Source organism: Sinocyclocheilus grahami, unplaced genomic scaffold, assembly GCF_001515645.1.
Source record: "Sinocyclocheilus grahami isolate Dianchi unplaced genomic scaffold, SAMN03320097.WGS_v1.1 scaffold28.1, whole genome shotgun sequence".
Lineage (NCBI taxonomy): Eukaryota > Metazoa > Chordata > Actinopteri > Cypriniformes > Cyprinidae > Sinocyclocheilus > Sinocyclocheilus grahami.
Genome location: NW_015505207.1, coordinates 2,248,396 through 2,261,327, shown reverse-complemented (window position 1 = coordinate 2,261,327; position 12,932 = coordinate 2,248,396). Strand labels below are relative to the sequence as shown.

The window sequence follows — 12,932 nt, the reverse complement described above, 5'->3', positions numbered from 1 at the left end:
ATATATATATATATATTCACCCACAACACGCATTAAAACAAACAAAAAGAAGAGATCCCAAAAAGAAAGAAAAGGGGAAACAAAGATTATCCATTTGTTTTTTTTATAGCTCAATTGTACGCTAAAGATTAGTCTGTGGTCTTACACTGGATATGTACACGTGGTTAACCCATAACCAAAATAAATACAGGATACTCGTATACATGTTTTTAAGATAATGATAAATAATATGAAACCTTCTCTGTAAAAGGCAGTAAGCGAGCGTATGTGGAAGCGAGCAGGGTATGGACTGGAATCTTTAAAGGTCTGTGTTGACGGATACCTCACTGCAATCTGATGAGAGCTCTGGGAAAGGTTCGCTACGTTCCACTCCGTTTCCCAGAGTTTGGGCCCTTTTAGAAGCAGTGGATATCATAGATGGGTGAGCAGTCTGTTAAAAACAACATACAGACATATTGCACACCTCTAGGAGAGAAAAGCAGTCTTTAATCTGGACACTTAAAATCATCTGAGGAGTGAACTGGAGCACCACTGCCAGGACTAAACTGTGCAGAATGGTATAACGCAAGGCAGTGTGGTGAAAGGGAGCCTCTTAGCGTTTATTTTTCATGCCCTTTTTTGTGCTGGTATGCAAGAATACAACAGACCTGAGTCCAGTGTGTAGCCTTGATACCCTGATAGCACTTTGTGCATTTGGCTGCAGCAACAGTCAGTCTTCTGCACACGACGCGCACTCAACTCAAGTTGAGTCTCCTCATCCCTTTCTTGAAATCTTAAAGGATCACCTAAAAGCTTCTCAATAAATACATCACTCACCTGTCGTATGAACTGTGTAACAACAATCTTTCCATAAAATATCTCAAAATAACGTCCTCTCGAAGAAACCCATGACCTTTGTCTATTGTGCCATTCATGAAGCCATTATGGTTTTTGGCAGCTGTTTTAAAAACCATCTCAAGGTCCTCATATTAAAAATATAAGGCTCAAGGTGCCATACTGATAGCGGGTTTTAAAAAGTTAACATGGAGGTAGTGGAGCAGGGCTCAGTGGGCACAATCAAGCTCTCCATGAAAAGATCCAGCCACATTTGTTTTTTTAGCATAATTTTTTTTTTTTTTTTTTTGTTAAATCAACTGGTTTTTTTTGGACCAGGCACTGGCGATATTCAGGCACACAGAGCTCCCGCTCTCTCGACTGTCTTTGTAATACTCTAAATGTATGCTTTCAATAAAACCCCCAGTTTCCTGAACAACAACCCCCTCCCCATCCGTCTGAAGCTGTGGAATGAACTACGTGTGGTGGACCTCGTGGAACATCAGTTCGCGTGGGATCTGTGTCTCCGGGCCGTATAGCTTGGACGCTCGCCGCTCAAAGGCCGACACCATCTGCTTCACGACCTCGTCGAAGAAAACGGTGGCCAACTGAGAATGCAGGAGCGAGCGGAACTCAAAGGATATCTAGGGACAGACAGAAGCAGGGAATCAACATTTGGTAGAAATTTCACAAACTGATTTACGAAAACTGAGTTTTACTTTGACATTTAAAAAGCTAGTGTTCCATACGTAAAGCCTTTTCAAGACAGACCTAACATAAGCTCTAAGGATGTTAAATGATGGTACAAGCTTGTGTGAAAGTCAATGTGATGACTTATTAATAATATAATTCCAAAAAATGTTTAAGTCAAACTCTAGAAGCAATGGAATTGATTGGTGGATCTTGTTTCAGCATTGCAGCACAGTTGATATTACCATTAAATCTTCCAAGCAGTGTGTTTTTGTAGTACAGCATAATCAAGATAAAACTCTAACTGATTCTTTTAACAGTATTAGTAATTCTTCATGGGATGAGTAGATCTTTTATATCCTCATAATAAAAGCCCACTACACAGCCTTTTTAAAAATGTTCAAAAATGTTCTGCTTTGAATCAAATGTGGTAAATCATAAATGTTATGGCTCATCTCAAAGGACTTTATAAGACTTTTCAGAAATACAAGAGAAAGTGAATGGAACTCAAACCTCACTGGTTCTTAAGCTCAAATCTGCTTGCATGATATATGAGAAAAGCTTCTGTGTATCATATTTAATGGAGGGACAGAAATCTAAGGTTTCATTAAAAATATCATTTGTATTTGAAAAATGAAAAAAAAAAGTCTTAGCTTGGGTGAGCAAACGATGACAAAACTTTAATTTTTGGGTGAACTACCTCTTTAAATATAAGCAACAGTATTAGTCTTGGCAAGCACCCTTAAATATACTTAATATTAATATTTAATATTAAAGTTTAAATATACAATCGCATTCCAGCTTCACCCGAGGATGATAAACCAGACTGTGCTTGTAATACTTACAGCAAAGTCTAGGGTGCATGTACGGGGGTAGCCAGGAAGACCAGGGCTGAAGCGCCACACCGTCTCCAAGTGATTGAAAAGTTTTCCATCAGAGCAAGATGCCTGAAGATGCAAAAAAGCAATGGAGTTAAAAACGACTTTCAGCTCATACACTTGATTGACAACACAAGTATTATGAAGTATTGGTTTGCCATCAATCTATAAAATAGATCCACTTAAGAAAATAAAGTGATATACATACCTTGACTAAATGCGGGCGAACGGTAGTAACGAGTGAGGTGTAGTTTTCTACCACAGGAGGGAAGCCCACAGCCAGCTTGGACTTGCAAAATCCAGAGCGGCGGAATATAACGTCGGAGCGTTTGCACCAGGGCACGAACAGCAGGTAGTCTTCTACTTTGGCCACAACCTCATACATTTCTTGCATCGAGTACCTGAATAATACAATGGTGTACTGTGTGCAAATGACGTTAACAACAAATTGTTTAATTTTTGTTTTGGGAGTAGAATTCTTAGGGGGATAGGATTTTTCTATGCAAGTAAGTAATCATTTAGCAGACACTTTAACTCAAAGTGACTTACAGTATACTGTATACATAGGTGTAATCCAGGGTTAAGTGTTCAAGGGCACAATAGTAATAGCTCAAACTTTCTGATTACTAGTCCTAAACTTTAGTCATTATGCCACAACACAGACTGCAGTTATAGTCAGAAGAGTGCAATGAGTGCAGAGTGCAATATTAATCTAACTTTGGAGTCGTGGCAGCTCATAACCTCACTGGATGCCTTAAATATATCTCATCACTGTACAGGTGTGACCCAAAAAAACTAGTTTTCTACCACAGGAGGGAAGCCCACAGCCAGCTTGGACTTGCAAAATCCAGAGCGGCGGAATATAACGTCGGAGCGTTTGCACCAGGGCACGAACAGCAGGTAGTCTTCTACTTTGGCCACAACCTCATACATTTCTTGCATCGAGTACCTGAATAATACAATGGTGTACTGTGTGCAAATGACGTTAACAACAAATTGTTTAATTTTTGTTTTGGGAGTAGAATTCTTAGGGGGATAGGATTTTTCTATGCAAGTAAGTAATCATTTAGCAGACACTTTAACTCAAAGTGACTTACAGTATACTGTATACATAGGTGTAATCCAGGGTTAAGTGTTCAAGGGCACAATAGTAATAGCTCAAACTTTCTGATTACTAGTCCTAAGCTTTAGTCATTATGCCACAACACAGACTGCAGTTATAGTCAGAAGAGTGCAATGAGTGCAGAGTGCAATATTAATCTAACTTTGGAGTCGTGGCAGCTCATAACCTCACTGGATGCCTTAAATATATCTCATCACTGTACAGGTGTGACCCAAAAAAACAAAAGGTTGTTGCTAAAGTTGAGAATGGATTTAGTCTGCTTTAAGTTTCAAGGTCTCATATTGGAGCATTTGAAGACCTTCACGTTAAAGATAACAGATAAGATACAATAATCATAGAAATGAAGAAAAGAGAAATCATAGAAAAGTCCCTCAGTGTCTGCTTGTTAGCCACAATCCATCAAATATGATCTTTTCAAAAATGTTCTGACTATATAGGTGCTCAGTTTAGTTCCTGGATATGCATACAGTCATTCAGTGCTTTTATGCAAAGCTACTGAGTACTGATGGTACATTTATTATAAAGACTTTCCCCTGAAGTAATGTAGGATTTAGTGTGGATATTTAGGACATTGTCTCTCTGGAGATCCACCTTCCTGATCCATTTCCAACCTAGTCTCAGTCTAGACAACATGACCACCGACCACCATACTAACTGACCACCTCATGTGTACCACACACAAACATCGCAATCGTAGCCTAAAAACCATTTGGATTAACTGGCTTCTACATAATTCTTGGCAGCCTGAGCTCAACATTCACCTGAAAATGAAGCCATGTTTACAAGGATGCTACAACAAGGCTTTTGAGGAATCGCTGGATTTAGCAAAATCTCTAAATAATACCAAGAGTTTTGCTTGAAACACTAAATGTTAAGGACACAAAGGGAAATTAAGACAAGCCCTTGAAGACCTTTCCTGCATCAGAATATGCGCACTTTCCTCTGACACAGTATGCAAGAAAACCTGGATAACTGCATGTTCTCAGATTTTAAAGTGTGAAGTGGACATTTTACTATTACATATGGTCAAAGAAACTATTAAATTAAATAAATAAATGAACCATCAAACTTTTAAATACATTTAAAAAAATAAACTAATTAATTAAAAGTGTGAGCTAGGTGTAAGTTAAGGCGTTTCAAGTGTAAGTAGCCTAGTTGTTTAACAACAACCAAGTGAGTTGTTTTGGTTGTTGTTAGTATGTCATAGGTCAAATGAGTTTGTCCCAGAATGCATTTATGCTGTACACCTGCATAACTATAGACAGGGGTGCACAAGTAAGAGAACCTGGAGATTTGGTTTGGTCCTCACACTGCACATAGTGTAACCCATTACATACAACTATAAACATTTTTATTAATCATAGTGATAATATTGTTGCACTTTATTTTATTTTATTTTTTTAAGTAAAATAATAAAGTGTCATAATACTATTATATTTTGAAATAAAAAGGGAGCATTAAATACAAATACAACTATTTTATGGTAAACTTAAAAATAAAATGAATTTATCATTTTCAAACTTAAAATCAGCAGGCTTTTATTTTGGCGGGTTGCCGGCAAGTAAGTACATGCACTTCCGGGTTTAGCGCCGCCGACTGAAGCGCATCAGTGAATGAAATGTCACAGTTTTGCATTGTGCTTTGAAAACGGCAGCGGGTAGCCTATATTTATTTATCTATTCAGTTTGAATAGAAATCTTATACAGTATTACAGTTTGTCGATCTAAAATGGTAATTGTGCATTAACAGCTGTCAACCATGTCGGTACGCAAATGCGCTGTCAGAACTTATTTACACGGCGCATTTTTTTATTTTGGTTGCGCATGCGCACCACTTATTTGCACCCCTGACTATAGAACATACTTCATAGACCGTAGACAAGTTAATCAAATTCAGTTCGTGTACACGCGCTGTATTACTGCCGGAAATAAATTCTGCAGGACAGCTGATCTGGACTGAGCCCTCTGCTCTAAAATTTCAGGCTTCAAAAGTCCAAGTAACTTGTGATGACGTGTGTAACCGGTACAGATCCATACTCCAATAACACCAGATACCTAGAAAGCTGACACCAAATATTATCCCCATGCCCTGTTACATAAACAACATTTGCAGGGACACTGGGGCTAAAATTAGGGGTGCTCCGATCAGGATTTTTGAGGCCGATCACAGAAAGCAGTATCTGCCGATACCGATCTTTTGAAAGTCTTCTTTTTATCATTTATAACTATATATAATGATACTCCAATCAGGATTTTTAGACATTTATTCAGGGCCTGAATTTCATTTTTGAAAATGGGGGGGATTTCCCCTCTTAGGTGACTCTTGTGAGAGGAGAAGCAGCTTTCACACAGGAGTCCGCTACTGATCCGTTGCTGTTTACCACAAACACAACATATATCCATTATTTTGATTTCAAATCCAAACATTGCCGCTGGAAATGCTTTTTCAGCATTGCAATTCTTTTTTTTACACAGTACAATAATACAATCTTTCACAGACATGTTTAAACTCAATAAATATAAGCAACGCATTATTCAATGCTTTGACTTTTGCATTTACTTCTAGATTTATATATTAAGTTGCTCAAGCAAGTAAAGTACTTTTCTTATGTTATCACAAACGTACCATTGACAGAAATAGTCAGCTCTACTGCCTTTCCTTTTTTATTTAAATCTTTATTACAAGAAATCCTGCGGTTCATAAAGAACTTTGTTTTTCTACCTCCACGAGTGCCATCTATTATTGCCTTCTTTATCTAAAAGTGCTCTTTCCCTTTAAACCTAGCCAAAAAGCCATACGTGTTGACTGTGAAACACAGTAGACTTTAATAATATGCATTTATGGTGTAATTGCAAAATTTTCGTGTCAATCCATGTTCATATTTACGGCAAACAATGCGCTGTTACTTTAATTCAGCACTTGCAGCGTAGCAATAGACTCGGTGTGGAAGCGATCTCTGCACTGCTGCAGACGCGCTGTCGGACCGCAACCGTGTGCAGTGAACGCTTTAATCTGGTAACATGAGCGCGGAAAAAATACACACCACATATGCACTGCAAACTGCTTAATGTGAACCTGGCGTTATGCTTGTGCGCTGCGAGTGTGCATGGGTGCACGGTCTCCAGGAGAGCACACGAGCGCTGAACGGTTAAACACTGGCAAGAATTAAAAAGTAAACTTTAAACTTCAGTGACGATGTGACACTGCCTCGATTGTGCAAGTGACAATTCCTGTGTCAACTGTGCAGCTCGCTTATAGACAGACGCGATGTGAAGCTTCAAACTTAAAATCAGCAGGCTTTTATTTTGGCGGGTTGCCGGCAAGTAAGTACATGCACTTCCGGGTTTAGCGCCGCCGACTGAAGCGCATCAGTGAATGAAATGTCACAGTTTTGCATTGTGCTTTGAAAACGGCAGCGGGTAGCCTATATTTATTTATCTATTCAGTTTGAATAGAAATCTTATACAGTATTACAGTTTGTCGATCTAAAATGGTAATTGTGCATTAACAGCTGTCAACCATGTCGGTACGCAAATGCGCTGTCAGAACTTATTTACACGGCGCATTTTTTTATTTTGGTTGCGCATGCGCACCACTTATTTGCACCCCTGACTATAGAACATACTTCATAGACCGTAGACAAGTTAATCAAATTCAGTTCGTGTACACGCGCTGTATTACTGCCGGAAATAAATTCTGCAGGACAGCTGATCTGGACTGAGCCCTCTGCTCTAAAATTTCAGGCTTCAAAAGTCCAAGTAACTTGTGATGACGTGTGTAACCGGTACAGATCCATACTCCAATAACACCAGATACCTAGAAAGCTGACACCAAATATTATCCCCATGCCCTGTTACATAAACAACATTTGCAGGGACACTGGGGCTAAAATTAGGGGTGCTCCGATCAGGATTTTTGAGGCCGATCACAGAAAGCAGTATCTGCCGATACCGATCTTTTGAAAGTCTTCTTTTTATCATTTATAACTATATATAATGATACTCCAATCAGGATTTTTAGACATTTATTCAGGGCCTGAATTTCATTTTTGAAAATGGGGGGGATTTCCCCTCTTAGGTGACTCTTGTGAGAGGAGAAGCAGCTTTCACACAGGAGTCCGCTACTGATCCGTTGCTGTTTACCACAAACACAACATATATCCATTATTTTGATTTCAAATCCAAACATTGCCGCTGGAAATGCTTTTTCAGCATTGCAATTCTTTTTTTTACACAGTACAATAATACAATCTTTCACAGACATGTTTAAACACAATAAATATAAGCAACGCATTATTCAATGCTTTTACTTTTGCATTTACTTCTAGATTTATATATTAAGTTGCTCAAGCAAGTAAAGTACTTTTCTTATGTTATCACAAACGTACCATTGACAGAAATAGTCAGCTCTACTGCCTTTCCTTTTTTATTTAAATCTTTATTACAAGAAATCCTGCGGTTCATAAAGAACTTTGTTTTTCTACCTCCACGAGTGCCATCTATTATTGCCTTCTTTATCTAAAAGTGCTCTTTCCCTTTAAACCTAGCCAAAAAGCCATACGTGTTGACTGTGAAACACAGTAGACTTTAATAATATGCATTTATGGTGTAATTGCAAAATTTTCGTGTCAATCCATGTTCATATTTACGGCAAACAATGCGCTGTTACTTTAATTCAGCACTTGCAGCGTAGCAATAGACTCGGTGTGGAAGCGATCTCTGCACTGCTGCAGACACGCTGTCGGACCGCAACCGTGTGCAGTGAACGCTTTAATCTGGTAACATGAGCGCGGAAAAAATACACACCACATATGCACTGCAAACTGATTAATGTGAACCTGGCGTTATGCTTGTGCGCTGCGAGTGTGCATGGGTGCACGGTCTCCAGGAGAGCACACGAGCGCTGAACGGTTAAACACTGGCAAGAATTAAAAAGTAAACTTTAAACTATAAACTTTAGTGACACTGCCTCGATTGCGCAAGTGACAATTCCTGTCAACTGTGCAGCTCGCTTATAGACAGACGCGATGTGAAGCCATTTGCGTATTTTGAGAGAGAAAGAGAGAGAGCGCGCGGTGATTCACTCATGCTGTTTGTGAAGTTACGTCTCACACAAGTTTTTCAAATTACATTAAAAGTTATTTAATGAAGAAATATAGCATTATAATTATTTCACCCGTGCCAGACAGAGACTGAGCCGCTGCATGTAATGCCAAACCTCTCACGGCAGCGTCATCAGCTTGAGATCCGTTTTTTGAGATCGGCCTTTTTAGAGACCGCGATCAATCATCCCAACGTGATTATCGGCCGATAGTGATCGGTAGCCGATCAATCATAGCACCCCTAGCTAAAATAATCATGGGCCTCAATAAAAATGAAAAAAATAGGAACAGATCATGCACCATATCCAACTTGGTTGGGAACATACCCAATAATACGTCTTTCAGAGTACTCCTTTCTCTTGTTAAAGGACTCAGAGAAGTTGAAGAAGCTCCTGGCTGGAGCCACCACAGCACGACCCGACACAGTCCTGAAGAGGGGCGGCACCCGGGTCATCAGAATCCCACATGAAGACAGATATCTGTTGACAAAACAGGGTGAAAGTATGTCATTCAGCAACAGCATAGACACTGTATGAGACTTTGTGTACTTGTAATGATTTAGGCCCTATTTGCTTGTTGGATGTCTTAAGATAGCAGACGTCTCCTATGAGTCAGATAAGGGCAGAGAGAACCCATGAACCACACAGATAGCTGTGTGCAATTAACAAGATTAGGACTCTTAAATCAAGACAAAGCCTTTTATCCAGAGGATTATTGAAAATTACACTTTGGCCTTAATCTAAAGCCAATAACATGTCTTTTCAGACTAAAAATAAAGAATAGACTACTGGAAAATTGACAAGTTTCGTCCTTTGTGGGCCACACACAAACATATAGTGCAATCACTCCATTTATTGAGGCAGTTCAGTGAGACTCTTCCATTGAATCTTTCACTGAATCACTCAACACTCACTGAACTGCTGAAAAGTTACCATGACTTTCAGTGATATTTGCCTCAACTTGAAGCAAGTTTTGTGTAATTAAGTTTGTGTTGGTGAAACTTAAAACAGAATCTTAATGACTGGTTGTTCATATGTTAATAAACTAAAATTAAATTAAAAAAATAATAATAAATTGATATAAAATGTAATTCTATAAAAACACAACAATATGCACATCCTCTACCAAACTTGAGGCATCCCTAACATACAACTGAACAATCTGTTCATAAATTATATTATAATTCTTATGAGACACTCAACTGAAGATTTGAGTTGGCTAATGACGGCTGTCAACAACAGCTGAGTTAACAGAAACCTAAACTCTAAAATACAAACAGAATGTGATAACAAGAATGTGTTGCCTAGACATAGTTGCATGGAATTTACATACAATACTCTAAATGACACCTTTGTGCAAACTGTACATGCATAATAGTGTGTACAAATGTAGGATTTAAGGGTTTTCTGTATTGTCTTTTTTGCTATGCTCTGGCTAATTTAATTTACAAAGGCTCTGAGTGACAAGCTTTTGAAATGCTGAAGAGGAGCTTAAAAAAGCCAACTGTGATGCAACCGCCCATACAAATTAGACCACACAACAAGCAACCCACAATACCAGCTGTTGTGCATTGGAACATGTACTTCATTTAAACAGTTCATCATTAACTACAAAACTTTATGAAGCAGTGCATTCATGCGGCAGGACCAGGGTTAAAGGAAATATAGGATAGGCATCCCATGACATGTTCACCTGCCCTCCATTTGTCAAGACACAAATCATAAGTAGAGCGTAATCACTGACCACCACAACCAAGTCAAGGGCAGTAGTAACACCCCATCCCGTTAAATGTGTCTGATGCGTGTCAGATCAATCACACACACATATCTGAAAAGCAAAGGGGATGAGGCCTTGCTCTATAAATGGCACAATATCTCCTCAATGGAAAGAGTGGCAGCCAAATTAATTCATGTCGGCACTAGAGCTGCCAAGAGCTGTCAAGAACGGCATAACTGTGACAGCCGATGGTGACAGAACAGTCACCATCAGACACTTGACATGGCCTTATGCCAAGCAGTTATAGCATTTGGCTGCCCAGCACTTGGTTGGGGTACACCATGTCCCTAGCCACAGGCGACGAACGTCACAGCTCGGCTTGTGACGTCACATATGCTGCAGACTCCCGTAAATGCATACCTGCAAAGATGTTTGGAAAGAACTGCAAATTAAATAATTTGTACTATGCACACTATATATGTACATGATGGGTGCCAAAATTTTCTTTTGCATTTCCCTAATAAAAATCATTTGATTGAATTTGATCTGCAGCTATCTTAAATAAATGAATAATTCTGAATAAACACCAGCTGTATGCAGTTGAAGACCAGCTTTTCCAAAAAACAAAACCCCCAAAAAGTCCTACCATTTTGTTATTTCCCCTTAAAAAGCATTTGGTTGCATCGGAGTTTAAAGCGACTTTAAATAAATAAATAACATAAATCTGAAGAAAAAAAAACACCAGCTGTACGCAGCTGATGAAAGTTATAAAAAAAATAAGAAAAGCCTTTAACAGATACACCTGGTCCATTACATAATATCGTAACCTTGCCACTGTCACTTATTAGGCTATCTGGCAACCAGTTATGTGACTCCCTCCCACCCCCTCCTAAAGTTAGTTTTTAAAAAAAAAACATTTATTTGAGCACGTCATACTTTTAATATATTGTTGGACGATAATTAAAGGCTTTATTGACACAAAGTTGTCCTGTTGGCCTTAAATTCGCTACACTTGTAAGAGCGAAACTAACCGTCCAACTATCGAAAGCAGCTCGCGAGTTACTTCACTTAATCACTTCGATCTTCACATGAGCGCACATAGACAATGCGAAACATTAAACCGTCGTTAATTACCTCACTCCATTCCTGCCCGGTGTTTCTCGACTGGCTGTGGACGGTAAGTTTCTGATACACTCCGCTACCGCTCTTCTCAAACACCGGGAGCCTCTCGCCATCTTCACTTCTCCTCGCTTTGCCTCCCCCCGTCGAGAACTCTTTTCCCGTCTCGAAGACCAGCCTTCTCAGAGACCCGCCCTAGAATCTCATTGGCTGAGGTTGCTTTTCTTGGTCTCTGATTGGTCCATTCTTCCGTCCGTCACGTAGTTAGCCCATTGACGTAAGTGTTTTAATTGTGAAGAGGGTTGCGTGCGCAGAATTGTCACGGGATGCAAGATTGGGTTGCCCAGGCTGCGCGACCTACAGTGCATAGTTAGTAAAGGTTACAGCTAAATTTGTTTGAGGACACAATGTAAAAGGATTAATAAGTTTGGAAAAGATCAAATACGCTGAAAAAATTGGTTTGGAGGAAATACCTTATTTAGTTGTAAATGCATATGTCTGCCCCTTATATATTGTTGTGATTTAAAAAAAATAAAAGAACAAATGCCAGCAAACCAAGTAATGTTGCTGTTAGACCTGAAGAAAACAGTAACTCTCTTTTAACAATATATAAGGGGCAGACATATGCATTTAAAACTACTTAAAACGACCCCCACCATGGGTCCACTATGGCAAACAGCGAATATATCGTGCTGTTTAATGCATTTGAGACGTGTTTTCCTCAGTGCATAACTGACAGTTATATTCCTCATCTGTAAATGTTAGAAAGTCATTTTGCTGTCAGGAGTGGGCGAGGCGCGAGTGAATGCGCACTAAACAGATGGAGCGCAATCGAATAGGAGCGCAATAATTCTAGGTAAAATATACATTTCGCTAAAATATTTTTTGTTGGACATTAAATGTGACACATGTGGAATTTTAATCCTACATATAAGTGTATTTTTATGATAGCAGTGTCTGTAATTCAAATGTAAGCTGGCTAATACAGCCCTAATTAAATAGCTGAAATGAGTTCATGTGTATTCCTCTTATCAGTTCAAATGTAGTCTGTTTTCTATTTTTTTAATTTCATTTTTAATTGTGTTTAATTGATGGTATTGACATCTAGACATTACCTCTGTCAAGCTCCTGAAGTTCGCAGACGACACTACAGTCATCGGCCTCATCAAGGATGGAGATGGGTCTGCTTACAGACAGGAGGTTAAAGAGCTGGCTGTCCTGTGCAGTCTTAACAACCTGGAGCTTAACACGCTCAAAACTGTGGAGATGATCGTGGACTTCAGGAGAAAACCCCCTGCACTCCCCCCACTCACCATCATGGACAGCACTGTGACTGCAGTGGAGTCATTCAGGTTCCTGGGCACCACAATCTCTCAGGACCTGAAGTGGGACACTCACATAGACTCCATTGCAAAAAAGGCCCAGCAGAGGTTGTACTTCCTTCGCCAGCTGAGGAAATTCAACCTGCCACAGGAGCTGCTTAAACAGTTCT

The 12,932-nt window shown here is 39.3% G+C and overlaps 1 protein-coding gene across 2 annotated transcripts; it reads right to left on the bottom strand.

Moving 5' to 3' along the window:
• Nucleotides 1-1,104: 1,104 nt before the first annotated feature.
• Nucleotides 1,105-11,608, bottom strand: LOC107569649 (coenzyme Q-binding protein COQ10 homolog B, mitochondrial). 2 transcript variants are annotated; one of them, XM_016255772.1, is made up of 6 exons: nt 11,456-11,608; nt 8,932-9,084; nt 3,189-3,330; nt 2,590-2,640; nt 2,349-2,450; nt 1,105-1,457 (listed from the first exon to the last, which is right to left on the bottom strand). In XM_016255772.1, exons 1-6 carry the CDS (start codon nt 11,554-11,556, stop codon nt 1,290-1,292), a joined length of 717 nt encoding a protein of 238 aa, XP_016111258.1. In that variant the 5' UTR covers nt 11,557-11,608; the 3' UTR covers nt 1,105-1,289. The 2 variants fall into 2 exon arrangements, with proteins under 2 accessions (XP_016111258.1, XP_016111266.1); XM_016255780.1 differs by lacking the exon at nt 3,189-3,330 and having other exon boundaries at nt 2,590-2,782; nt 11,456-11,607.
• Between the last annotated feature and the right edge of the window lie 1,324 nt (nt 11,609-12,932).